The sequence below is a fragment of the Littorina saxatilis genome, linkage group LG1 (genome assembly GCF_037325665.1).
Source record: "Littorina saxatilis isolate snail1 linkage group LG1, US_GU_Lsax_2.0, whole genome shotgun sequence".
Classification (NCBI taxonomy): domain Eukaryota; kingdom Metazoa; phylum Mollusca; class Gastropoda; order Littorinimorpha; family Littorinidae; genus Littorina; species Littorina saxatilis.
This window is the reverse complement of record NC_090245.1, coordinates 7,006,791-7,033,195: the sequence shown is the minus strand read 5'-3', so window position 1 is coordinate 7,033,195 and position 26,405 is coordinate 7,006,791. Positions and strand designations below refer to the sequence as shown.

General features: G+C 39.0%; 1 protein-coding gene across 2 annotated transcripts; it reads left to right on the top strand.

The window, feature by feature from the left end:
• LOC138960240 (nuclear envelope phosphatase-regulatory subunit 1-like) lies at nucleotides 1-26,405 on the top strand. Of its 2 annotated transcripts, none has more exons than XM_070332050.1 (7): nucleotides 1-115; nucleotides 1,599-1,670; nucleotides 18,801-18,886; nucleotides 20,654-20,763; nucleotides 21,115-21,169; nucleotides 21,888-24,497; nucleotides 24,778-26,405. In XM_070332050.1, exons 1-6 carry the CDS (start codon nucleotides 97-99, stop codon nucleotides 21,924-21,926), a joined length of 381 nt encoding a protein of 126 aa, XP_070188151.1. In that variant the 5' UTR covers nucleotides 1-96; the 3' UTR covers nucleotides 21,927-24,497; nucleotides 24,778-26,405. The 2 variants fall into 2 exon arrangements, with proteins under 2 accessions (XP_070188151.1, XP_070188160.1); XM_070332059.1 differs by having other exon boundaries at nucleotides 4-115; nucleotides 18,801-18,874.

Below are 26,405 nucleotides of genomic sequence, written 5' to 3'. Positions count from 1 at the left end.
TAATATCTGTGTTATTCTCCTAGCTTTACTCTTTTGACTCTGAATTCAGTTGGCTATTTATTCTGGCAGTTTGTACTTTAAAGTCTACTCAGCAAGATGGCGGAACAGACAGAAGGTAAGTCGATGTTTTTTAGCTCCTTCGCTTTTGCTTCTTGTGTAATGCAGATTGTTTCCATCACAAACTAATTTTAAAACGCAAGCCTTTCTTTAGAACAGTAAAAAAAAAAAGGTATATGAGGTACCCATCCACTGAAATGGTTTCAGTTGCGCATCTTTGATGTCGACAGAGACTGAGAGATAACTTGAACATGAAAATGGAATGAAACTAATTTCAAAATTAAAGTCAAAAATATCCCCCCAAATGTCCCTTATGCGGAAACGCACAGTGAAATCATGAAATAGATCTACAATCACTTTGTCCATGAATGGAATGATGACACTGACATCTAGTAATACCTGATTTCATTGATGACAGTTGACACCAATCTTTTAAGTTATGCATCTATCTGGCTTGTTTCTCAGTGTAGTAAGTGGGGGCGGCCCTAAACGCTGCCTTGGACTTAGAGTTAGAAAAAAGTTTAAAAGTTATCTGGCGTTGTTAATTTGCCTCTATACAAAGTCAAAGCTACAGAAATAATAGAATACATGTACTGACAAGATCATTCACCTGACAGCTCGGCAACTTCTGGATATATCTCCATATAGTCTGAAATTGGGAGGGTTACCTATTTCATCGATCACAAAACAGAATTTCCCGTACCTGAAACTTTGATTCTTTGTATCTTTTTGAAATCTTGGGACTTCAGATAGAACTGGATTGTAAAGACTAGGTGCACTATCAAAAAAGCAGACAGAAATATTTTTTAACAGTTTAATTCGCCGTTAGGCCAAAAAAAAAAATTGTCTGTTTAGGGTAACATGACCAAAAAAAGTAGGGTCGGTAGGTAGGTAAAGTTTTTTTTTGTTTTGTTTTGTTTTGTTTTTTTGTGTAAATGCTATGTTGGCTGAACATTCACTTCTTATATTTGATGAATACATGTTTCAAAACTAACGTATAAATAAAACAGACAGAAAGGGAGAGAAAGAAACGCCAAATGTCTCTTTTTAGCATTTTTACCTCTTTTTTTTTTTTTTTTTTTTTTTGAAATCAAAAAAAAGTTTTTGGGTCGGCGCCAAATCGATAGGGTCGGTCGGGTTACCCTAAACAGACAATTTTTTTTTTTTGGCCTTATCACTACAATTTTAGCGCTCTGGGGTGAGAACCTGAGTGCACCTTTGTTCTATATTCTGCTTTTATTTATCATTACCAGTTTTTACATCTCGTCTCATGGGTTTTATCACATTTTTCAAGCCCTGCTAAAACAAGATTAACCAACCCCATGTTTCGGTGATTGCTATGCCTGAGAGTGAGATAAAGAGTTATCTTCTCTTGTCTTGGTCCACGCTGGTTTTGAGTTTGTGTATGGATTTTTCAAACTTTCTTGGACTGTATCAGTTGTGTCAAGACATGAGAATGAGATGGAATATACGGTAACTGCTAAAACTAAAGGTGTGTCATTTTGCTGATGTTTGTTTACATTTTACATTTTTTCAAACAGACTTGAAAGCTTTTGAAAGGCGATTGACAGAAGTGATTGACAAGTTGCAACCAGCAGCAAGGGCATGGAGAAGTAAGTAACAGGATTTGAGAAATGAAGAATGATACTTTAAAAAAAAAGTACAATGAAACTGAATGCTGCAAATTATGTGTCTGCACAAGGGGGACAGGGGTGGAGGATTCAAGGAGGGAGAGAGAAAGTGATATTGATAAGGCCAAAAAAAAAATAGGTCTGTTTACGGTAACATAGGCCCAAAAAAGAGAGAGAAAGGGAGAATGTACGTTCTGGCTCACCGATTCCGACAGACCCTAAATATTAACGCAAAATAGGCTTCTGGACTAAACTTTTACTAAAATGAAACATGCGACAAAATCAGAAAATTACTGCATAAATCCATACAAAAAAAATACAGTAAAGTAAGGTTGTTTTGAACCAATGCCGGGTCTGTCGGAATCAGTAACCCAGAACGTACATTCTCCCTTTCTCTGATACAACATTCTTAAGCTCAATACGCTCTCTCATTTACAAACTTTACTTCATATGTTCTTTCACTGTTAGAATTATATCTGATACATGCAATGTGACTGTCTAAACGAATAGTTAACTCTTTACAAGTGATTCTATTTTTACTTTTTCTTCCCGTCCTATTTGAATCCCCTTTTTTAAAAACTGCTTTTTCAGATCTTCTATATCGATTGGCTTGTTATATTCAGCTCGTGTTTTTGTTTGAATACTTGCTTTCTTACTTTTGTAGTCATCAAAGTCTGTTTGTATCTGTTTGAATTCTTCGTCAGAAACTTTTGAATCTTCAAGTGCTTTACTGATAGACAGTTTTAGGCTAGACAATTTTGATGATGCAAGAGTGGAAATGGATTCGTGTTTTTCAAGCTTTTTCACAATTTTTTTCATTATAGCTGATGCTATAAATGATAAACCACCAACTGCTGCTGCGACACCACCTAGGATTAGAGAAACTGGAGTCCCTACTCCGGTAGCTAACAGAATTGTTCCCGTTACACCTGCAGCTGATGCAAGGATAGTAGAACCAGTGCTGGCATTAGAAAGGCTGTTGTAAGTTGTTGAGTACTTACGTCTAGCACGAGAATATTTTTCTAATTCATCTTCTAGTTGTTTTTGTATATTACTAATGTGTGCCAGTCTGAATTGTTGACTTTCTGCTGCACTTTCATCAATATTAGGATAAAGCTTCACACTGCTAGTCATCTTTTTAATGCAAAATATAAAATATTTATCTTAATTCTCACTGGCCAGTGTTTCTGCTAAGCTTTGAAGCTGTTCATTGCTTAACACCTTATCTGTATAGTAGAAAGCAATCAAATCAAGATAAGTAAGATTAATACTTCTTATTTCTGTTAAATTATTTATATCTGCGTTAACAACAACATTTTGGTTTGACGTCTGTTTCTTTATTGTGTTAGAATCCTTTTGAACAGCAATAAATACTCTGACTTCTTCAACATTTAATGGTCTCCAGTTGAGATTTATTCCTCTCATTAGAACAGTGTTTGTGGTTTCTTCCCTTTTCCTGACAACTATATCAAATATCATAGTTGCATTCTGCCCTATTGGAAGCTTGGGTATAAAATCGACAATGGTGTCAGCGTCCTTTTCAACACTTTGTTTTCTGTGAATGAGATAGTTGTTCTTATGGAAAGGTTTAACTGCAACTTCTCCCCTGCTGTTAAACGCAGGAACAAGGCTAACAATTAGTGGTTTAGCATTGATTGACTTACGGAATGTGTCGTCTTTTCCAACAAGAGTGTATGGACTCACAAATTCAAACTTCATTTCCCAGTCAATCTTTTTGATAACAGGACTAAGTACCCATTTTTTATTCTGATGTTTCCACATGTAGTATATGTCATCGACAATTGGATCAGGTACATTAACATCACGGATTTGGCCTAGTTTGAGAAATCTTGGTTTCTTTTCATCGTCGATTTCCTTTCTCTTGTAATGACCAGTGTCTGTAAACTCGAATGCATACACTGCACCAACTTCAGCATTGCTCTCAAAGTCGATAGCGTCTGCTAAATCTTTCAACTCTATAGTTGAACATGCAACAGGATAAGCTATTGTAGGTCCACTCGACATTTTAATACTCAATATTTTATGGAACTATTTCCAATGTAATGTTAAACAAACAATCAACTGGTTGTCCACTTTGATTTTTCAGATCAATGTGTAGGAATTCATGACACCCTTCCTCCAAGTCCTTGAACTGAAGTGTCTTAAATGTTGGCACGTGCATTTTACAAAAAGAGGCATCACTCGGTGGAAGAATCCTAAGCAGATCAGAACGCTGATCATTAAACAGATTATAGGATGTGTTAAGCTCTCTCATGTGAACAAACAGTACACTGTTAACATCCATGTCAATGGGACGTGTTCCCTTGTATAAATTTGTAATTCCAAGCATATCAAGGAGTTTGGTTGGAAACTCAACGTTTACTTCTCTAGTTTTGGGCATAGTAAGAGTAGCAATGAGACTTGCATGATTTAAACTCGCTGTAATACCTACTGGAGCAAACAATTCTTTCTCTAAAGTGCAGAAGTCATAGTAACCATCTTCTACAGAATGTGTTTTACCATTAATTCTAACCCAGTTGTTAGCCTTTTTTTTACTGATATTATACCAAGTAACCTTGTACATAATTTCATGCAGTGCAACTTTCATTCCTCCATTTTGATTGTTGATAGGGTTTGCAAGTTTAACTGGCACACCAGTCTTCACATTTGTTAGTGTGATAAACATTTTTTATTCAACAACAAAAATGAGTCAGTATAAATTCAACAAAGACGTTAAATACAAAACTGGACCATATTACAATCCAAAGACTATTTCTTTCCATGAGTTGGACTTTGCTGTAACAGAAACAGAATCCATTCGCGTTAAAGTGCCTGACCCATTCCATTCTTACCTAAATCCCCCAATCAAAAATGATAGTGTTCCAAAGATGTGGAACTCTCACCCAATTCAGTTCTATCAGAATCAGTTAAACTTTGCAATATTCTGTGCAACCACAGGATGTGGAGTGTCCTATGCAGACCACATGAATAATTCAAACTTACTGACAAAGTGTGTGTACACATTTCACGTTTACTATCAGTGCAGGAGAATCTTGTCTGAACTTCAGGCACCAATGCCGCATGAAAAGAGCTGGAACCCATTCAACAATAGGATAAACATGAAAGTGTATGAGCGTCTCTGCAATGAATTCAATATAGATTTTAAGACCGACTTTAGGCAAAAGCAAGACAAAAACCATGGCATGGGAACACTATATTTATGGGGTGTCCACAGGAGGTATAATTTTGATTACTGGCCAGGTCATACATCTTTTTCTTCAAATGTGCAGGTACAGTTAGGATCAATAGAACAAGAGCACCACAATGCATGGACTACTTTTATATTAGACACCGGCAAAGGTTTCACTGGATCAGGTGTTGAAAGGATCAATGAATCTATCCGAACATATGCGTGGTGCTTGCTAGGCTCGCAGGCACAGACACGATCAAACATAATGAGAACAAGCACAGAAACAGTTGTTATCAAATTTAGAAGATGTCATAAACTCTGCAGTTGATCTGCCTTCCAGCATCAAAAGGTATCAAGACTCTCTCCGTTATGCAAGATCAAAAGTTGACTTTGCTGTTGGTAACGGCCTTTACATGTTACCTTCTGATCTCCAGCTGCAGATTGGAACAATAACAAATTATAACAATGAAATCATTATTGCTAGTGACACCCAGCCGCTTGGAAAGGGTGAAGAACTGAATTCAGAAATCAGAACGATGTTACAGCCATATCACAATGAACAGAAACAAAGCGTGACAAGTGAAGATCACGCTGCAGGTGAAGATCATTCTGTCACTAGTGATGATCAAGCTGTTAGTATTAGTGATGATCATGAATCGCAGAAGACTGCTCTAGTAATTGGTGGAGTGGGTGTAGGCTTACTTTTGCTTTATTCTCGTTAGCAGAACACCTGCAATTAAAACTATTAGAGTCCAGAGATGTTCAGCCATGAAACCAACAACTTTACCTGCAAAAGATAACAGCCAGCTAACAATTGAACCAATGATTCCTGGAAGTGCATCCAAAGCTTTTGCTGCTAGTTTCTTTAATAGTTCTGCAATGTGTTTGAGTTGTTTCTTTACCCATCCCGGATCAGATGGAGGTGAAGGTGGAGGTGGAGGTGGAGGTGTGACAGTGCCACCTGTGAGTGTTAACACTAATGTGCTTATTGCAAATCCTAACGCAGTTAGTATACTAGCTATTGTGATTCCCTGCTCTCTGAAAAGCGTTCTAATTCTTTCAGCAAGAGTTGTGTCTTCGTAAAGGATTCTTTGAATTGTATTTTTTATTCTGCTGACCTGTGTTCTCAGTTGTTCTCTATTGTTACTTAGAACTTCTAACCTTATGGCTTTCTCCTCCTGCAAATCTTTTAAACGCTTAGAAATTCTGTTTTTTACTTCTTGTTCTAGGTTCAAATCATCAGCATCAGCAAGTTTGTGTTTCTCTTTGTTTATATCTTCATCCAGCTGACCTAGTTTTGACAGATTATTTGCTATTTCACCTCTGATGGTTTGTAGTGATTGATTAAGGGCTTCTATTTCTCTCATAGGTAATAGTTCATGTGGAGTCTTCAATGAAGTTTCCTCAGAAAAAGAAGTCTCTATCTCTTGTATAAGTTGATCAGCCTCATCTGCAAGTTTATTAAGATCTTGCAATGGAACAGATTCTATTTGAGTAGCAGTTGGTAGTCCTAGTTCTGCTTGTTGAAGTAAGGAAACAACATGGGAAGATGATGACCGTGTGCTAGGCACAATATCTAATTGCCTAAGTCGATTAGCAGTAAGTTTTTGTTTTAGTGAAACTTTTGATAGAAACTTAGCAGGATTAGATTTATATGTTAGTTGGACTTTTTCTCCTTTATCGTTAGTTGTATATAAATGATTTGCTTCCATTTTGAACTGGTTTGGATCTAAAACATCAGGTTCTTCTCCTAAACTTTTGTAGAAATCTCTAACTTTACCTTCCAGAAGTTCATGTCGTGCCACCTCATAATGCAGTGAATGATGGTAGGGAACCAAAGGGATTGCTTCGCTCATGTCGTCCGCTGGCTCAAATAAATCTTCAAATCCACCTTCTGCCATTTGTAACTTATTTTTTATTTTGAAAATAAAAAAAGATGGCACAATCGTTCGGTTCTGTTCTTGATCCTTACAGAAGGCTGAAAGAACCTCTCGGGGTAAAAGGAATAAGGCAAACAGTTATAGTTACAAATAATCCTTCTACTATTGATCAGAATGAAATACTTACTGTTAGGTTTCCTAATCTGGGTAAGAACGATGTTATTGTACCGGGCACTGTAAGACTATCATTCAAATTAGAATTAGAATCTGGCTCAGATGAAAATAGGACTTTGGCTTATAATGTAGGAAGAGCAATTGTGAGGAAGATTACTGTCAAACTGGAAGGGCGGGAAGTGATGTCATTGAATAATGCAGATGTATTTTTAGTTTATGCAGATAATTGGTTAACTGACAATGAAAAGAAAAACAGAGTGTTTCAAGGGATTCAGTCAGACAATGGGATAAAAGTTAGAATAGGAGCAGGAGATAAAGCTGACAATAACAAAAAAGATAACGCTGTCAATGTTGCTTTTGGAAACAAATTTTGTATTCCACTTGACTTTGAACTCATAAATTCACATCCTCCCTTCTATCAAGGAGCATTGCGTGACAGGCTGTCATACGACCTGACTTTCAATAGTTATGATCGTGTTATGCTTTCGCAAGACCCGGAAGCAAAGTATAAGGTGTCTGGAATTTCTTTAGAGTTTGATGTTGTAAACCATCCTGAACTGGCTAGACTTATAGAAAATCAGTACAGTTCTAAGCTGCCTATCTATTATGAAAGAGTGTTGAATCACAGTACACTTTCAAAAAGCCAGGCTGATCCAATCTGGAACATTAACTTGAATACACCAGCTAGGTCAATGAAGGGAATACTTATGTTGTTTGAGGAACCAAAAGATTCATATGAAAGGCAAATAGAAAAGTTTTACAATCCACTAATCAATAGAGTATATTGCACAATTGAAGGGCAGCCAAACCAAATATTTGCATCTGGCATGCTGCCATACCAACACTATGATGAAGCAAGAAAGTACTTTACTGGAGGAAGATTGAAAGACCCAACATCTGATCTTGTGGCTAAAGATCTACATTTACACGGTGTTGGCGTAGAAGATTTCTTGACAAATAAATATGCGTTATGGCTGGATCTCAGAACAACTGACGACAACAAACTGCATGGAAGTGGAAGGCGAATTGAAAACGGATCAGAAGGAATCACAATACAAATTGAAAAGGAAGTAGGGAGTAGCAGTAAATCAGTTAAGATCTACGTGTTTGTTGTGTCAGATGCGCAGTTAAACATCTCTGAAAGCAGATTACAGGATATTGTTTATTGAACGTGTTAAAATGAAGTATCTAGATTTTCTTCCAAAAGATCCACACTGTTCTTTGATTTGTGGGGCAACAGGTTGCGGCAAAACAAGATATGTTTTGGATTTATTACAGACTGTTTACATAAATCACTTTGAACACATAGTCATATTCTGTCCAACCATAAAGCATAACAGAACATACAAGGAGAGAAAATTCATATGGTCTGATCAAAATATATTTATTGTAAATCCTTCTGATCGTCTAAATGTTTGCTTGGAGCATTATTTCGATCTTTTTCAGAACACGCCAACACTGTTTATTATTGATGACTGTGCAGCAGAACGTGACATTGTTAGAAAGAAAAGTGCACTAGCAAAGCTTGCATTCAGTGGACGACATGCATTAATATCAGTTTGGATATTAACACAAAAATACAATGCAGTTCTGAAAGACTTTAGAGAGCAACTCAAAACAATAACATTGTTCTATTCAAAGGACCGTGACAGTTTTGAAGAGTGTCTTCGAGAAAATGATGTCATTGAAAACAAACAGGAGAGAGAAAGAATAAAGAATAATCTGAAATATTCTAAGCACTCGAAACTGGTTTTAAAAACTGATCAACCAGTTCAGTATGTATGTTTGTAGAAATCCTTGCTAAGTTCTTGTCAAGTTCTTGTCAAGTTCTTACTCAAGTTCTTACTCAAGTTCTTGTCAAGTTCTTACTCAAGTTCTTGTCAAGTTCTTACACAAGTTCTTACACAAGTTCTTACTAAGTTCTTACTCAAGTTCTTGTTAAGTTCCTACCTAAGTTCTTACTCAAGTTCCTACCTAAGTTCTTGTTAAGTTCCTACCTAAGTTCTTACTCAAGTTTAATTACTAGATTTTAATTTTATTCTGCATCAAAATAAAATGAACTGTGATGAATTGCTGATGCAGACTGCTACAGATATTGAAATCTGTGACAGTAGGACTATACCTGATAAAAAAGAAAGATTGTATTCACTTGCTGTTTGTGGAAAAACAAAACACTACCTTGGGCAGCAGTTAACTGTGGAAGAAGTACAACATCTTTCCTCAGAAGATATAGAAAAGTATCATGGACGGTATGAATCAGTGCTTGGTTCTAAGATGGTTAGAAGTATTGGACAGACTGTTATAGGTTTGTACACAAAGATTTTTGGACATTTTACACCTCTCGACTCGGAGGAAGACTTAACACATGATCTAACTCATGACCCTGTTGTTTCCAAGTCCCTCGAATCTCTTGCCTGTGGCCTGTATTATCGATTTGGTGCTTTATTAGTACCATTTGTTGCTGGATTAATTACTTTCAAACACATTAATTTTCAGAATAAAAAAGATGACAGATCAGTTGAAGCAGACAGTGGAGCAGACGAAAATACCAGAAGTGAACACAGTGACAAAGAAACCTGGTAGAGTAGAAGCAGGAAAAAAACTAGCCGAATGGAACAGACAAAAAAAGTTAAATCAAAAGGCAAAGCAGAACATTATGTCTGAAGTTGAGCAGACACCAAACATTCCTGAAGTGACTAAGGTCACACAAACTGATCAAGAATTAAAATCTTCATTTCTATCATACAGAAAAGTAGCTGTAGCAGCTGTTGTTGGAGGAGGTGGATACTTGCTTTACAAACTTTGGCAAGGCAAATATAAAGTGTCAGAAAAACCAAAATCAGAAACACCAAAATCAGAAACACCAAAATCAACAAACAAAGCAGTACAAACAATAAAAAAGCCCACAGTAGTACCTGCAGTGGATTCATTTCATATGGAATAATTTTAATATTTTAATTTTGATAACATAAAAATGAGTTCTGAAAAGACAATAGTTAATCTAGTTTATCACGCTGCAGTGATTGGAGGCTTGAGTGTAGGTTACACAATGCTGGGTAAAAGTCTCCTCAGAATGAAACCAGCCGACTTGGGAAAGTTAGACTTCGAAGACGGTGCTAAACTAATTGGTGTTGTGACAGCTTCCTTTGCAACAAAAGACTTTTTGGTGAAGCAAGGAATTATTCCAGAAAATATAAACATGTAAGACAATAAAATGGCTAGCTTGGTTATGATGGTGGGAGGTGCGATTGTAAATGCGCTTGCATTTTCTGGCAGCAACTATTTGTTTTCTAAACTGCAAAATGGTGAAGAGAGGGAAAGGCACAACAAAGCCATGGAACAACTGGCGAAAGCACAGGATGAATACGAGAAGAAACGAATTGCGCAGTTAGACTTTATGAATGATAAACTCAGGCAGCAAGGACATGCAAACAAAACCTTTGCCAATGTTGATGCAGCCATTCAAGAATACTATCTTGTAACTGGAAAGAAAATGAAGACAAGTGCTCCTCCAAAACTGGGTGACTTTTATCAACCTTCAGAAGAGCAGAAGGTGGGCGAGATTGTTTTCATTGTTATTGGTATGGCTGTTGTTTACTTTATTGCGCATGCTGTCAAATCTTAATATTCTGTCATTTAAAAAACCATGAGTGATGCTTTGTTATCTAAAATATATTATTCCCCAAAAGGATACTGGAAAGGAAGAACTGCTATTGACAAGCTCAGTGACGCAGCAGGTGTTTCTCAAGATACAGCAAAGAAATGGTTGTCAAAGCAGGCAGTTTGGCAGATCTATTTACCTGCACCAAGAAAAATTACACGACCACACTTTGTTAACATTAAACCGAATGACACTCATCAAATAGACCTGCTGTATTTACCGCATGACACAGTCAGAAGGAAGAAATATAAGTATGCACTGACTGTAGTTGATGTTGCAACAAGATACAAAGATGCTGAACCGTTGACAGAGAAAAGTGCTATAGCTACAGCTGTTGCCCTGCAAGAAATTTACAGACGTGGACCACTAAAGTATCCCAGAATGATTCAGTGCGATGATGGTAAGGAGTTTAAAGGAGCTGTCAACCAGCTTCTGTTAAAACATCATGTTACAGTGAAGAGAGGTATTCCAGGAAACCACAGGTCACAGGCTATTGTTGAGAGCTTTAACAAACAGTTGGCAGAAAAACTGTTTTCATATCAGTACCATCAGGAATTTTTGGACACAGAAAGTAAATTGCGTAACACTGAATGGGTCAAAAGATTACCATCAGTACTTAGAGCAATGAATCTGGAGGTATTTAAAGCTACAGGGTTAAGACCAGTTGATGCAATCAAACAGAAAACAATACCTGTTGCTCCAAAGTCAACAACACCAGTGGCATTACTACCTTTCAATCAGAAAGTCAGATATTTATATGCACCCGGTGAAGCTGAGGGTGACAGCAGGAAGCGTGCAACGGATCCAATCTGGAGTATTGACATTCATGAAATCAAGAGAGTAGTAGAGACAAATCCACCTATATATTACTTGAGAGAACCAGCACCGCAAAGAGCCTTTGTAAAAGAGGAATTACAATTAGTTCCACGTGGTACAAATGTTAAATGATTTTTTATTTCAGATTTTATAGTGTTAACAAAAATGGAAGCTCTGAGAAAGAATTCTAAGCAACTTCATTTTTTTAATTTATATTTTTATTTTGAGTTATAAAATCAAACTCACAGCGATGGAAGACTCTGTATTAGAATCTTTATCGACAGTATTTGACACCGTTGAATTACAAGTAACGGATCCTCAAAATGTGCAGTCCAGTGTGCAAGACGCCATTGAACAAATTCCAAACAATTTGTTGATTGAACCTCCAGTAAAAGTGCAGATAGTCAGTTTAATAAAATACAAAACAGTCAGTGATGAGGTGCTAGAAGTTCATGTTTCAACCAGACAACTAGCACTTAATTCTATGGCAGAATTGAATGGAAACTGGGCAGATGAAATGATGAAACGGTTTGAGCAAGCTGCAGAGGATGCAAAGATGAAAGGATCCGGATGGTCAGAAGGTGAAATTCTAAAAATAGAATTGAAGCTAAGTAAATTTGCCCCCATCAGAGGTAGAAGTTACATACCTTTACCTCCTGCTCTTGTCAAAAAACGTGCTGTGCTGAACATAAAGAATGATGATGACAAATGTTTTATGTGGTGTGTTCTGGCAAGACTGTACAGTGTAAAGAAAAATGCAGAAAGAGTGTCTAACTATCATGCATACAGAAATAAACTAAACTTTACTGGTATTGAATTTCCTGTCAGCATTACAAGCATTGACAAATTTGAACAGCAAAACAAACCCATCACCGTAAATGTTTACACGTGGGATGAGGAAGATGAACTGAAACCAGTCAGAATATCAAAGAACTCACCAACGATTGGTGATTGTGATACTAACCATGTTGACATGTTACTAATGACTGATGGTGTAAAATATCATTACACTTTGATTCGTACAATGAGTAGACTGATGGCGAGCACAAGCAATCACAATAGTAAACAAGACTTTTGTAGGCGATGTCTCTTGCGTATTCCATCAATTCATGCAGCACTTATACACAAGCAACATTGTAAGAGCGTTGATGATGCGGTTGTGAAGTTAACAACACCGCCGCCAGACAGCAAAGTGTATTTTAAGAATGTATGCAAACTACAGAAAAGTCCTTATGTTGTTTATGCTGACTTTGAATCTATCATTGTGCCATATGAAGGACCTTTACCAAAAGACCTACCTAAAACAGTAACTCTAAGTAATCATCAAGTCTGTTCATATGCATTTATTGTTGTTAGTTCAGATGGTAAACATTCTAAACCGCAATTGTACAGAGGACCTAATGCAGCAAAGAACTTCTTACAACAAATGAACCAAGTGCGAAATGACTGCTCCAAACAACTGAATCTTTCAGACATTGTTATGAAACCTGAAGACCAAGAACAGTTTAACTCTACCACACAGTGTTGGATATGCGAACAAAGTCTAACACCAAACACAGACAATCCAATAGTAAGAGATCATGATCATGTAAGTGGGCAGTTCCGAGGAGCAGCACACAGCAAATGTAATCTACAATTAAAGTTTGATCCTAAGACTTGGAAGCTTCCAATCTTCTTCCATAACTTGCGCGGTTATGATTCACATCTGATCATGCAGGCAGTAACTGATGAATACAAAGCAAGATGCATTGCGCAGTCTTCAGAAAAGTACATGGCCTTTACTCTGAATAGTTTATACTTCTACGATTCTGCTCAACATCTGATGGGAACACTTGAGTCTTTATCTTCATCACTAACTGCTTTCCCAATCACATGTAAGTACTTTGACAGTGACTTAGTTAGAAAGGGAGTCTATCCATATGAATACATGGATTCGTGGGAGAGGTTTGATGAAGATGAGTTACCACCAAAGGATGCTTACTTCTCACGGCTGAAGGGTAAAGGTATAAGTGACGAAGACTATGAACACGCTAAGACTGCATGGAATAAATTAGGATGTAATACAATGGGTGATTATCATGATCAATATTTGTTGGCTGATGTTTGTTTACTTGCAGATATATTTGAGAATTACAGAAGAACATGTATGAAGCACTACAATCTAGATCCTTCACATTACATATCTGCACCAGGCATGAGCTGGGATGCATTTCTTAGATTTACAGGAGTAAAGATTGACTTGCTATCAGATCTACCTACACTTCAGATGATTGAAAATGGACTACGTGGAGGAATCAGTATGGCTTCACACAATTACTGCAAAGCCAACAACAAATACTTGGACGACTTTGATCCTATGAAACCTTCTAATTACATCATGTATCTAGATGCAAACAATTTGTATGGTTGGGCAATGTGTCAGACGCTTCCACTTCGGAACTTTAAGATCTATTCAGGACCATTTTCACAATGTGTTGTGCTGACAATATTAAAAGCAGGCCCAGACAGTCGAAAGGGATGGATACTAGAAGTTGACTTAGACTATCCACTATCACTTCATGATCTACATAATGATTATCCTTTAGCGGCTGAGAGGTTAAAAGTAAACCCAAGAGAACCCCCAAAGCTGGTGCCCAATCTGTTTCACAAAAAGAAGTATGTGTGTCACTACAGACTGTTACAGTTTTACATTAGACATGGATTAATTTTGAAGGCTGTTCATCGTATAATTTTATTTGATCAAGAACAGTTTATGAAACCTTACATCATGAAAAACACAGAACTGAGAACCAAAGCCGCTGATGCATCAGAGAAAGACTTTTTTAAACTGATGAACAACAGTTGCTTTGGTAAGACAATGGAAAACCCACACAAGAGAAAGGATGTTAGACTTGTTACAAGAGAAAATGAGGCCATCAAGCTGACATCCAAACCACAGTATCAAGACTTTAAATACTTTCATGAACAGCTGTATGGTATCTTAATGAAAAAACTTGTAGTCAAGCTTGACAAACCAGTATTCATAGGCTTTACTGTGCTAGAGTTGTCAAAACTGTTGATGCTTGAGTTTTTGTATGATTATTTGAAACCAAGATATCCCAAATCGAGAGTACTTTACACAGACACAGATTCATTCTTACTTGACATTCCAGCGGATGACATTTACAAAGATCTAGAAGCTGAAAGTCCTGCAGTAAAAGGAAAAGATTCTTTTTATGACACTTGCGACTACCCTAAAGAATCACCATTGCACTCAAATGTTAACAAGAAGGTTATTGGAAAGATGAAAGATGAAATGAATGGGAAGATAATTAAGGAGTATGTTGGATTGCGTGCAAAGATGTACAGTGTTGCAAGTGAGAAAGGGGTGGTTAAAAAAGCAAAGGGTGTAAGCAAACAGGTTGTAAAGTCGAGCATATCGCATGATAACTACAAGGAAGCACTGTTTCAGAAGCGAGTGTTTCACCATGACAACCCTAAGATCAGTTCCGCGCTTCATCAGATCAACACAACTATTGTAAACAAGAAATCTTTAGATGCTAATGACACAAAGCGCGTTTATTCATCACCAGAATATTCTTATGCAATTGGACACTGGAGAACAAACGCGACTCCAAATAGTCTGAGTGTGTAATAAGAATTTTTGTCAATCGGGAAAACCCGCTATGACAGCTTTGTTTTGACTGCAGCGGGGGAGAGGACGTTGCTTGCGTTTGGGAAGTGTTTGTGAAAGGGGAGTTAGTAGGCTTTGTTGAGTTTCAAAGCAGCCACCAAGTACACTTATCAAAAGCTTGAATAAAATAAACAAGTCAATTGAATAAGTTAACACTCGGCGGCCGCCCGAAGGCAGCCTAAAAAGTTTATAGTAGGGCGTTGAAGCAGGGTGAAGCAAAAACAATAACACAGCTGAAGCAGGGTGTTGAAGCAGGATGATTAAGAAGACAGCCAAAGCAGGGCAGGCGCAGCAAACCGTACATGCATGATCGTTACTATATTTAGAATCACGTCATTACTATTTTTGAAACCGTACATGCATGATCGTTACTATATTTAGAATCACGTCATTACTATTTTTGAAACCGTACATGCATGATCGTTACTATATTTAGAATCACGTCATTACTATTTTTGAAACCGTACATGCATGATCGTTACTATATTTAAACACTTGTCTAACAGTGCAGGTGCAGTGTGATACTTCTGTTGTTGCGCACAAACAAGCACTGTAAGTCTAAGACTGGGACTGTTGGAGCTCTGATGTGACAGGAATATGCGGCGTTTCTGACCAGTACTCTCTGTACTCTTCGATCTGGAGCATCTCTTCGATTTGTTTAAGTTTGCCCATGATAAAACTGATTGGCAAACCAACAGTGGTAAATCGCGGAAATGCATAAAGCGATCTAGCAACGGCGCGTAGTCTACGCGCATGAACATCGGAATAGCCAGTTTTTGCTTTCAACCAGTCAGCCCACGTTTCTTTCATTCTCCCTTCTTTTCTTTGCTTCTCCTGCCATTGTTTGCACATAATCAAAAACTGTCCAAACTGAATGTAAATTAAGATTTGTTGTGCGTCCTGTCTTTTGAGATTTCTCATCCCTTTTTGCAGTCTTTCCACAATATCTTTTTCATTTACTGCTTGAGCAAAATAAGCATTTGTGAAAGCTTCTGTGGATATAGCATGGCTAACATCTGCTTGGTTTGAAACGAGATAGTGATGTAAATCACTTGGCGTTGTTGGTTCTACTCTCTTTTTCTTTCCGTCTTTTTCTTTGAACAAATCTTCTATCTTCCTTTTTGGTTTTTTGGGCAGTCTCATTAATCCTTCTGTTTTAGCCTTAACTGCTATTAAGGCCATCTGCTCAAAATATTTTCTATTCTCTTCTAGTACATGCTGTTCTTCTTCTGTCCAAAATTCTGATGGTGTTGGCGCTGGTAGTGGGACATTACAAGCTTGTTCCATGTCAGGTAGAATTAAAGTTGTTGACCGCCTAGAATAATCTAACAATTCTTGATGAACATTTTGCGATTCAAGAAGCTCTTTCTCTAATTCTGCGACATTCACCTTGTTAAATTAAGCACTTTTTTCACTGAAACACAAACACGTCTTCACAGAACAGCACCTCAATACGAAATGGCGAGACAGGTCTGCCTGGTTGCTAACAACACAAACTAGATCGGGTTGTTATCAACACACTGGTGGGCGGACGTGACGTAACTGTTGCTATCACATGATTTAATCTTGTCTTGCCATTGGAGGAATATAGAAGACAGGCTTGCTGTTTGTTTTTACCAGATCAATACGGTAGTTATGGCTTGCCGAGGGGCAGATTGGATCGAAACACACGCTGGCTGCAACTAGTTAATATTTCAATGGAAACTAAATTTAGCGTTGCACAGAGAGAAAGGGGGAATGTACGTTCTGGGTTACTGATTCCGACAGACCCGGCATTGGTTCAAAACAACCTTACTTTACTGTATTTTTTTTTGTATGGATTTATGCAGTATTTTTCTGATTTTGTCGCATGTTTCATTTTAGTAAAAGTTTAGTCCAGAAGCCTATTTTGCGTTAATATTTAGGGTCTGTCGGAATCGGTGAGCCAGAACGTACATTCCCCCTTTCTCTCTAATAGGGTCGGTAGGTCGGGATTTTTTTTTTTTCATTTTTTTTCTTCAAAAAATCATATTTTTACATTATTTTGCCAAAAAAACAAGATTTTTTTTCTTTTTCTTCTTTTTTTTCCCCCCAAATGCCAAAAAAAAGTCTTGGGTCGCGCGAAAAAACTAGGGTCGGTCGGGTTACCGTAAACAGACCTATTTTTTTTTTTTGCCTAAACACTATGTGGCCTTGTTTTAACTTAAGGCTTTCCAGGTCCTTTTCTCCTGCATATTTCAAGGCACTGAGGCTTGTGAACTCCTCTTTTTCCAGAACCTCAATTACAGGTTGGGGCAGATTTTTTGCCCAAGAAGTAAAATTGAACTCCATAGTTTTGCAGAACTGAAAATCGCTGAACTTGCTTGCTGGCCGCTGCGCTGCTACTTATGACTTCGGTCCTCGCTCTCTCTCGCTCTCTCTCGGACTCCCTTATCTGTTACCATTGTTTCATTCCAGACTGCTCTCCTTCACTCATCACCTCCCCCCTGCCCTCCAACCCTCTTCCATTCCCCCGCATTCGTTCCCACGGGACTCTGCTATCACTTCCTCCTGCATTACCTCTACTGACACCTCCTCCCCCCCCCTCCTTTTGCTGCATATCTGTCTCGTTTAAATAGAGTTTATGGTCGCTGACCGCTCCCTCTAAACTCACACCTATTTTTTTTTTTTGGCCTAAACACAAAGAGAGATTCTGAAAATATACATGTATCATAAAAATTCATTGCTTCTGTTAATACCTGAATGTGATCTTTTGATGTTCTTGATGATCTTTTAAGAAACAGCTTTTATTAGACTGCAGAACAGACGCCTTCACAGTATAGTATCAAAATCCATAGTCTAATAGTAAGACTGCAGAACAGACGCCTTCACAGTATAGTATCAAAATCCATAGTCTAATAGTAAGACTGTAGAACAGACGCCTTCACAGTATAGGATCAAAATCCATAGTCTAATAGTAAGACTGTGGAACAGACGCCTTCACAGTATAGTATCAAAATCCATAGTCTAATAGTAAGACTGTGGAACAGACGCCTTCACAGTATAGTATCAAAATCCATAGTCTAATAGTTAGACTGGAACAGACGCCTTCACAGTATAGTATCAAAATCCATAGTCTAATAGTAAGACTGGAACAGACGCCTTCACAGTATAGTATCAAAATCCATAGTCTAATAGTAAGACTGGAACAGACGCCTTCACAGTATAGTATCAAAATCCATAGTCTAATAGTAAGACTGGAACAGACGCCTTCACAGTATAGTATCAAAATCCATAGTCTAATAGTAAGACTGGAACAGACGCCTTCACAGTATAGTATCAAAATCCATAGTCTAATAGTAAGACTGGAACAGACGCCTTCACAGTATAGTATCAAAATCCATAGTCTAATAGTAAGACTGGAACAGACGCCTTCACAGTATAGTATCAAAATCCATAGTCTAATAGTAAGACTGTGGAACTACCCTTTAAAGACCTCCAAAAATGTTGGAAAATCAGGTCTTAAATAAGTTAAAAGACTCTTAAAATGAGGGTCAAATTACAGAGGTTATCAACAGAATTTTTTTTTTAAACAACAACCGGGTCTTAAAAGGAAGGGAATCTTAAATTGGGTTGGGGGGGGGGGGGGGATCCACTAAAATAATGAATTGTACAGGTACCTGGTCACAGAAAGCGAAAATAATGCATTGTCTACCTGTTTGTTGTGCATGTGTATGTAACATTCTTGTTTCTTTTTCAGTGCTGCTTATTGTTATATCAATACTGACTGCTGTTGGGGCTTGGGCGTGGCTTTGGGACCCTAGGACATCTCAGGTACATCCAAATGTAGGCTGACCCTTGAAACTGGGCTTTTCACCTCTTCTTCTTCGTTCATGGGCTTAAACTCCCACGTTCACTCATGTTTTTGCACGAGTTGTTTTTTACGTGTATGACCGTTTTTACCCCACCATTTAGGCAGCCATATGCTCCTTTCTTGGGGAAGCATGCTGGATATTTTCGTGTTTCTATAACCCACCGAACTCTGACATGGATTACAGGATCTTTTCCGTGCGTACTTGGTCTTGTGCTTGCGTGTACACATGAAAGGGGTTAAGGCACTAGCAGGTCTGCACATAAGTTGACCTGGGAGATCGGAAAAATCTCCACCCTTAACCCACCGGGCGGTATCGGCCAGGATACTCATAACTTTCCGATTTGGAGGTCGATGTTGCATCCACTAGGCCACTCGGCTTTTCACCAATGGATGGACAAATTTGTTCAAGACTCTTACTTGTCTTTAGATTCAGCCTATCTTGATAATCACTATGACAACCTATTTGCACAAGATAGTATGTTTTACAATGTATATGGTTATCAGAAAAGCATAAGCATGTGGGGAGGGGGTGGGGGATCCGGATATGTTTGTGAACAGATTTGTGTGGAAGGACAGTTGAACCCTGAAGATTCTGAATTACAAAATCTGATTAATTTGTGAGTTTTTTTTGCATGTCTTTCTGAGCAAATGCCCCCCCTGTTTTTACACCCCCGGTATAGGGGTGTGTATAGGTTTCGCTCGATGTGTTTTGGTGTTTGTTTGTGTGTTTGTGTTCGCATATAGATCTCAAGAATGAACGGACCGATCGTCACCAAACTTGGTGAACAGGTTCTATACATTCCTGAGACGGTCCTTACAAAAATTGGGTCCAGTCAAACATACGGTTAGGGAGTTATTGGTGGATTAAAATTATACAAGGACTTATACAGGGACATGTTCATGGTCAAAGGGAAATAACCATTCTCACTCAGTCACTGCCACCAACTGAGAAGGTTATTTCCCTTTGACGGGGGTGTTTTTCCTACCTCATAGGAATTTCTTGTTTGTTTTACTTCAGGTAAGTGGTTGGGAGAGTTGCTGTTCTTTTTGCCTGAGGCATCATTAGGGCAGAGTCTTAGCTAACACAGGCATGAGATATTTCCTCTTGGATGAGCTCCTCCTTTGGACCCGCTCTTGGTGTTCATGTCTGATATTAAAAAAGAAATCAGCACATTAAATTGATTTTGAACCCGTAAGCAACACTCCTCATGTGTAAATCATTTGTTGTTCTTCTCTTTCATCAAGGTTGAGGAAAACTGATAACATTGTCTAAATTCAGGGTTGTATAAGATTTGGCAAACCTTATTTCCTCTTGTTTAACAGTTTTTTATTCTCATGTCTGCATACACTAATGAGACCGGCATGGTTGGCCTTGTGGTAAGACGTCCGCCCCGTGATCGGGAGGTCGTGGGTTCGAACCCGGGCCGGGTCATACCTAAGACTTTAAAATTGGCAATCTAGTGGCTGCTCCGCCTGGCGTCTGGCATTATGGGGTTAGTGCTTGGACTGGTTGGTCCGGTGTCAGAATAATGTGACTGAGTAAGACATGAAGCCTGTGCTGCGACTTCTGTCTTGTGTGTGGCGCACGTTATATGTCAAAGCAGCACTGCCCTGATAGGGCCCTTCGTGGTCGGCTGGGCGTTAAGCAAACAAACAAACAAAATACACTAATGAGCATGTCAGCTTCCACGATGGTTTTCAACAGGTGGGATTTACCCTGTTACATTTATTTTTTTCAGGTAACATTTACACAGTCGCTGTTGTACCATCCAGTATTCGCCATCAGCTGTTTCACCCTTCTTCTGCTTTTTCTCTCTGGTATTCACAAGAGAGTCGTCGCGCCGTCTATGTATCCTTGCTGGAATTGTGAATGGAAGCTGGATGCCTTGATGTACGAAAGAGTTTGAATGTTGAAATGTGAGACAGGTAAAGCGCTGATGCTTATGTTATTCTGTTTAGGGCAGGAAAAGGACACGTTCTTTTCAAATGCAATTTTTGTGCTGTGTGTGTGTGTGTGTGTGTTGCCAGTGAGAGAGAGAATGTGTGTGCATTTGCCAGTGAGAGAGAAAATGTGTGTGTGTGTGTGAGTGTGTGTGTGTTTGCCAGTGAGAGAGGGAGAGAGAGAGAGAGAGAATGTGTGTGTGTGTGTGCATTAGATGCTCACAGATGAAGTGGAAAAGGTTCCTGAACAGATAACCAGTATTGCTTCAAGATGCAGGTTCGTGCTTGCAGAGTACAACATGTCATGCGATGATGTGAGTACAGTGTTTATCTTTTCTCTTACACTCATCTTAATTTTCGTGATGTCACAGTCCCTAAAACTGACATACAAAACCCACACAACATGCATACCCATTATGCATGCTTGTTTCCCTGCAGGCAAAACATTTTCTTCAAATTTGTGCACCTTTACCGCAGTTCAGAAGTTTCAATAATTATTGTGAGGATTTTTAAAATGACGCAATAAGCAACAAGCACCTATCCTTCCCTAACACCACCCATGCACTCCAATCTGCATAAGGCCTAAAAAAAAATTAAAAAAAGGTGTGGTTACGGTAACCCGACCTACCCTAATTTTAGGGGCCGATCCTATAACTTTTTATTACATTTGTCCAAACAAAACACAAAAAAAAACGAGTACAAAAAACGCAATGAAAGCGAAAGCGCCCGAGTCGCACACTTATTTCCCTGTCAAGTAGGTTTAATTTGTACACATTAGAAAAAAAGTTTTAAAAAAAAAGTGATTGCCTACCTACCTACCCTATTTTTTTTGGCTATGTTACCGTAACCACACCTATTTTTTTTTTTTTTGGCATAATTATTCTTTTCAAACAAATCATCTCACTTTTATACAAAGATATCCACTCTGCACAGTTCCACATTTACACAAATGCACATGAACTTTTTTACAGTTACGAACACAGAAGTACAAACTCTGCCTATTTTGAATTAGTGTTGATGGTTTCCTCACAGACAGGTAAACTCATACTGAAGCCACGGCCATCCACATGACAAGAACTTCCAGTTTGAGGTGACACAGAAGGAGCAGTATCTATCTTCTTCAACTTCAAGGCAGATGGTTTTGTCTTCAGACAAAGAGATTGTGCATTTAGTTATGTTGAGATGAACGGGACAAGACTGGTCGTTCTAGTATTTAAATTAAATAAAGTGTATACAAACTGTTTCAGAGAAGTATTACAAGACTGGGAGTAAGTTTGTGGACAAAATTTTGAAAATTAGCTACTATCTTAGATTTTTCGTATTTTCCTGAGTTGTTTTCCTCCTCTCTTGTTCTCTTTATCTTCCCCTTCTTTCCACTCATTTTCAAGTAATTTGTCAAGTGCAAAGTTTAGTCTGAAGAAAAAATGTTTGTGGTACAGCCAAATCTGACTGTAAGGGCCGCCCAAGGGACTGATTAAAAGTGGCCATTATAGACAGATGGTTGGTATGAACATGTGAATAATGCAGGGGGAAAAAGCGGCCATTATTGACAGATGGTTGGTATGAACAGGTGAATAATGCAGGTGGAAAAAGCGGCCATTATAGACAGATGGTTGGTATGAACAGGTGAATAATGCAGGGGGAAAAAGTGGCCATTATAGACAGATGGTCGGTATGAGCAGGTGAATAATGCAGGTGGAAAAAGCGGCCATTATAGACAGATGGTCGGTATGAACAGGTGAATAATGCAGGTGGAAAAAGCGGCCATTATAGACAGATGGTCGGTATGAACAGGTGAATAATGCAGGTGGAAAAAGTGGCCATTATAGACAGATGGTCGGTATGAACAGGTGAATAATGCAGGTGGAAAAAGCGGCCATTATAGACAGATGGTCGGTATGAACAGGTGAATAATGCAGGTGGAAAAAGCGGCCATTATAGACAGATGGTCGGTATGAACAGGTGAATAATGCAGGGGGAAAAAGCGGCCATTATAGACAGATGGTCGGTATGAACAGGTGAATAATGCAGGTGGAAAAAGTGGCCATTATAGACAGATGGTCGGTATGAACAGGTGAATAATGCAGGTGGAAAAAGTGGCCATTATAGACAGATGGTCGGTATGAACAGGTGAATAATGCAGGGGGAAAAAGCGGCCTTTATAGACAGATGGTCGGTATGAACAGGTGAATAATGCAGGGGGAAAAAGCGGCCTTTATAGACAGATGGTCGGTATGAACAGGTGAATAATGCAGGGGGAAAAAGCGGCCGTTATAGACAGATGGTCGGTATGAACAGGTGAATAATGCAGGGGGAAAAAGCGGCCGTTATAGACAGATGGTCGGTATGAACAGGTGAATAATGCAGGGGGAAAAAGCCGCCGTTATAGACAGATGGTCGGTATGAACAGGTGAATAATGCAGGGGGAAAAAGCGGCCGTTATAGACAGATGGTCGGTATGAACAGGTGAATAATGCAGGGGGAAAAAGCGGCCGTTATAGACAGATGGTCGGTATGAACAGGTGAATAATGCAGGGGGAAAAAGCGGCCTTTATAGACAGATGGTCGGTATGAACAGGTGAATAATGCAGGGGGAAAAAGCGGCCGTTATAGAAAGATGGTCGGTATGAACAGGTGAATAATGCAGGGGGAAAAAGCGGCCTTTATAGACAGATGGTCGGTATGAACAGGTGAATAATGCAGGTGGAAAAAGCGGCCATTATAGACAGATGGTCGGTATGAACAGGTGAATAATGCAGGTGGAAAAAGCGGCCATTATAGACAGATGGTCGGTATGAACAAGTGAATAATGCAGGTGGAAAAAGCGGCCATTATAGACAGATGGTCGGTATGAACAGGTGAATAATGCAGGTGGAAAAAGCGGCCATTATAGACAGATGGTCGGTATGAACAGGTGAATAATGCAGGGGGAAAAAGCGGCCGTTATAGACAGATGGTCGGTATGAACAGGTGAATAATGCAGGGGGAAAAAGCGGCCGTTATAGACAGATGGTCGGTATGAACAGGTGAATAATGCAGGGGGAAAAAGCGGCCGTTATAGACAGATGGTCGGTATGAACAGGTGAATAATGCAGGGGGAAAAAGCGGCCGTTATAGACAGATGGTCGGTATGAACAGGTGAATAATGCAGGGGGAAAAAGCGGCCTTTATAGACAGATGGTCGGTATGAACAGGTGAATAATGCAGGGGGAAAAAGCGGCCGTTATAGACAGATGGTCGGTATGAACAGGTGAATAATGCAGGGGGAAAAAGCGGCCATTATAGACAGATGGTTGGTATGAACAGGTGAATAATGCAGGGGGAAAAGGCGGCCATTATAGACAGATGGTCGGTATGAACAGGTGAATAATGCAGGGGGAAAAAGCGGCCATTATAGACAGATGGTTGGTATGAACAGGTGAATAATGCAGGGGGAAAAAGCGGCCATTATTGACAGATGGTTGGTATGAACAGGTGAATAATGCAGGGGGAAAAAGCGGCCATTATTGACAGATGGTTGGTATGAACAGGTGAATAATGCAGGGGGAAAAGGCGGCCGTTATAGACAGATGGTCGGTATGAACAGGTGAATAATGCAGGGGGAAAAAGCGGCCGTTATAGACAGATGGTCGGTATGAACAGGTGAATAATGCAGGGGGAAAAAGCGGCCATTATTGACAGATGGTTCGTATGAACAGGTGAATAATGCAGGGGGAAAAAGCGGCCATTATTGACAGATGGTTGGTATGAACAGGTGAATAATGCAGGGGGAAAAAGCGGCCGTTGTAGACAGATGGTCGGTATGAACAGGTGAATAATGCAGGGGGAAAAGGCGGCCATTATAGACAGATGGTCGGTATGAACAGGTGAATAATGCAGGGGGAAAAAGCGGCCTTTATCGACAGATGGTTGGTATGAACAGGTGAATAATGCAGGGGGAAAAAGCGGCCAGGGATCATTTTGCGGTTGTGGTAGTTATGGAGAGGTGGTCGCCAGGAAAGGTTCGACTGTATTATGTTTCCATGAATTAACAAGTTGGCGTTTTATTTTATGACTGGTGGCTAGTAGTAGCTGTACCAGAGCAGAACAAAGCTCATAGCTTTGCATATGTATTTGCATGTAGAGGGATATAGAATTTGTTTTCTTGCAAGTTCATGCATAATCACTGACTAAACTTAAATGTGCATATGATGGTGTCATGAAACTTGGATGTTATTTCTTTATAAATTTTCAGAGTACACTCTACTATTTTTCCAGTGCAACTGCTTTTTTTCTGCTTTTTTTTTAGGGGGGGGGGGGGGGCAACTGGACTGTACATATATGTATACATTGTCGCTGTTTGAATGTGTATTGGACAAGGATGTCAATTTCTTATGTTTAGGATGTCAATTTCTTATGTTTAGGATGTCAAGTGTTTATGGCTTTGTTGATGTGAATGGCAACAAATGACGTGTGAACACTTTGTGGGACGACTGTTTGCACTGACAAGGTTTTCAAGGTTTTATCGTAACTCGTCACAAGGGGCCCGCCCTCTGGGGGCATGTAAAGGATGACTGTGTTTCAAGTATTTGACTGATTGGGTATGAATGTAAGAATGTGTATGTTAAGTCCTTTGTACTGGAAACTTGCATTCTCCCAGTAAGGTAAAATATTGTACTACGTTGCAAGCCCCTGGAGCAATTTTTTGAGTCACTTGAGAAAAAGTGACTCTATGTAATCGGTCAGTGTTAGTCTGTCCGGCCGGCCGGCCGGCCAGCCGGCCGTCCGTAGACACCACCTTAACGTTGGACTTTTCTCGGAAACTATCAAAGCGATCGGGCTCATATTTTGTTTAGTCGTGACCTCCAATGACCTCTACACTTTAACGATGGTTTCGTTGACCTTTGACCTTTTTCAAGGTCACAGGTCAGCGTCAAAGGAAAAATTAGACATTTTATATCTTTGACAAAGTTCATCGGATGTGATTGAAACTTTGTAGGATTATTCTTTACATCAAAGTATTTACATCTGTAGCCTTTTACGAACGTTATCAGAAAAACAAGGGAGATAACTAGCCTTTTCTGTTCGGCAACACACAACTTAACGTTGGGCTTTTCTCGGAAACTATAAAAGTGACCGGGCTCAAATTTTATGTGAACGTGACTCATTGTGTTGTGAATAGCAATTTCTTCCTGTCCATCTGATGCCTCATATAATATTCAGAACTGCGAAAGTGACTCGATCGAGCGTTTGCTCTTCTTGTTTATTAGTGCTTTTGTGAACAAGAAACAATTAACAAGTGGCTTTATCCCATCTCCCCCCCTTTCCCCGTCGCGATATAACCTTCGTGGTTGAAAACGACGTTAAACACCAAATAAAGAAAGAAAGATGTAAGAATGTGAGTTGTTTTATGGTGTAGCGTTATTTGTGTAGTCAAAATAGGAGTTATCACACAAGAAAGACCTTTTGCTGTTGTGGGTAGTTTTTCAGCACTTGATGTCTGTCAGTTGGTGTTTTTTCATGGTCTTTTGTTATATAAAGAATATTGAATAAATGACTGACTGAGCGTTA

Bases quoted from the DNA above. Each gene is read 5' to 3' on its own strand.
- LOC138960240 (XM_070332050.1), top strand. The intron at 20,764-21,114 runs GTATCCTTGCTG...ACAGATAACCAG, and splicing joins AGAGTCGTCGCGCCGTCTAT to TATTGCTTCAAGATGCAGGT. The intron at 21,170-21,887 runs GTGAGTACAGTG...GTTTCCTCACAG, and splicing joins ACAACATGTCATGCGATGAT to ACAGGTAAACTCATACTGAA.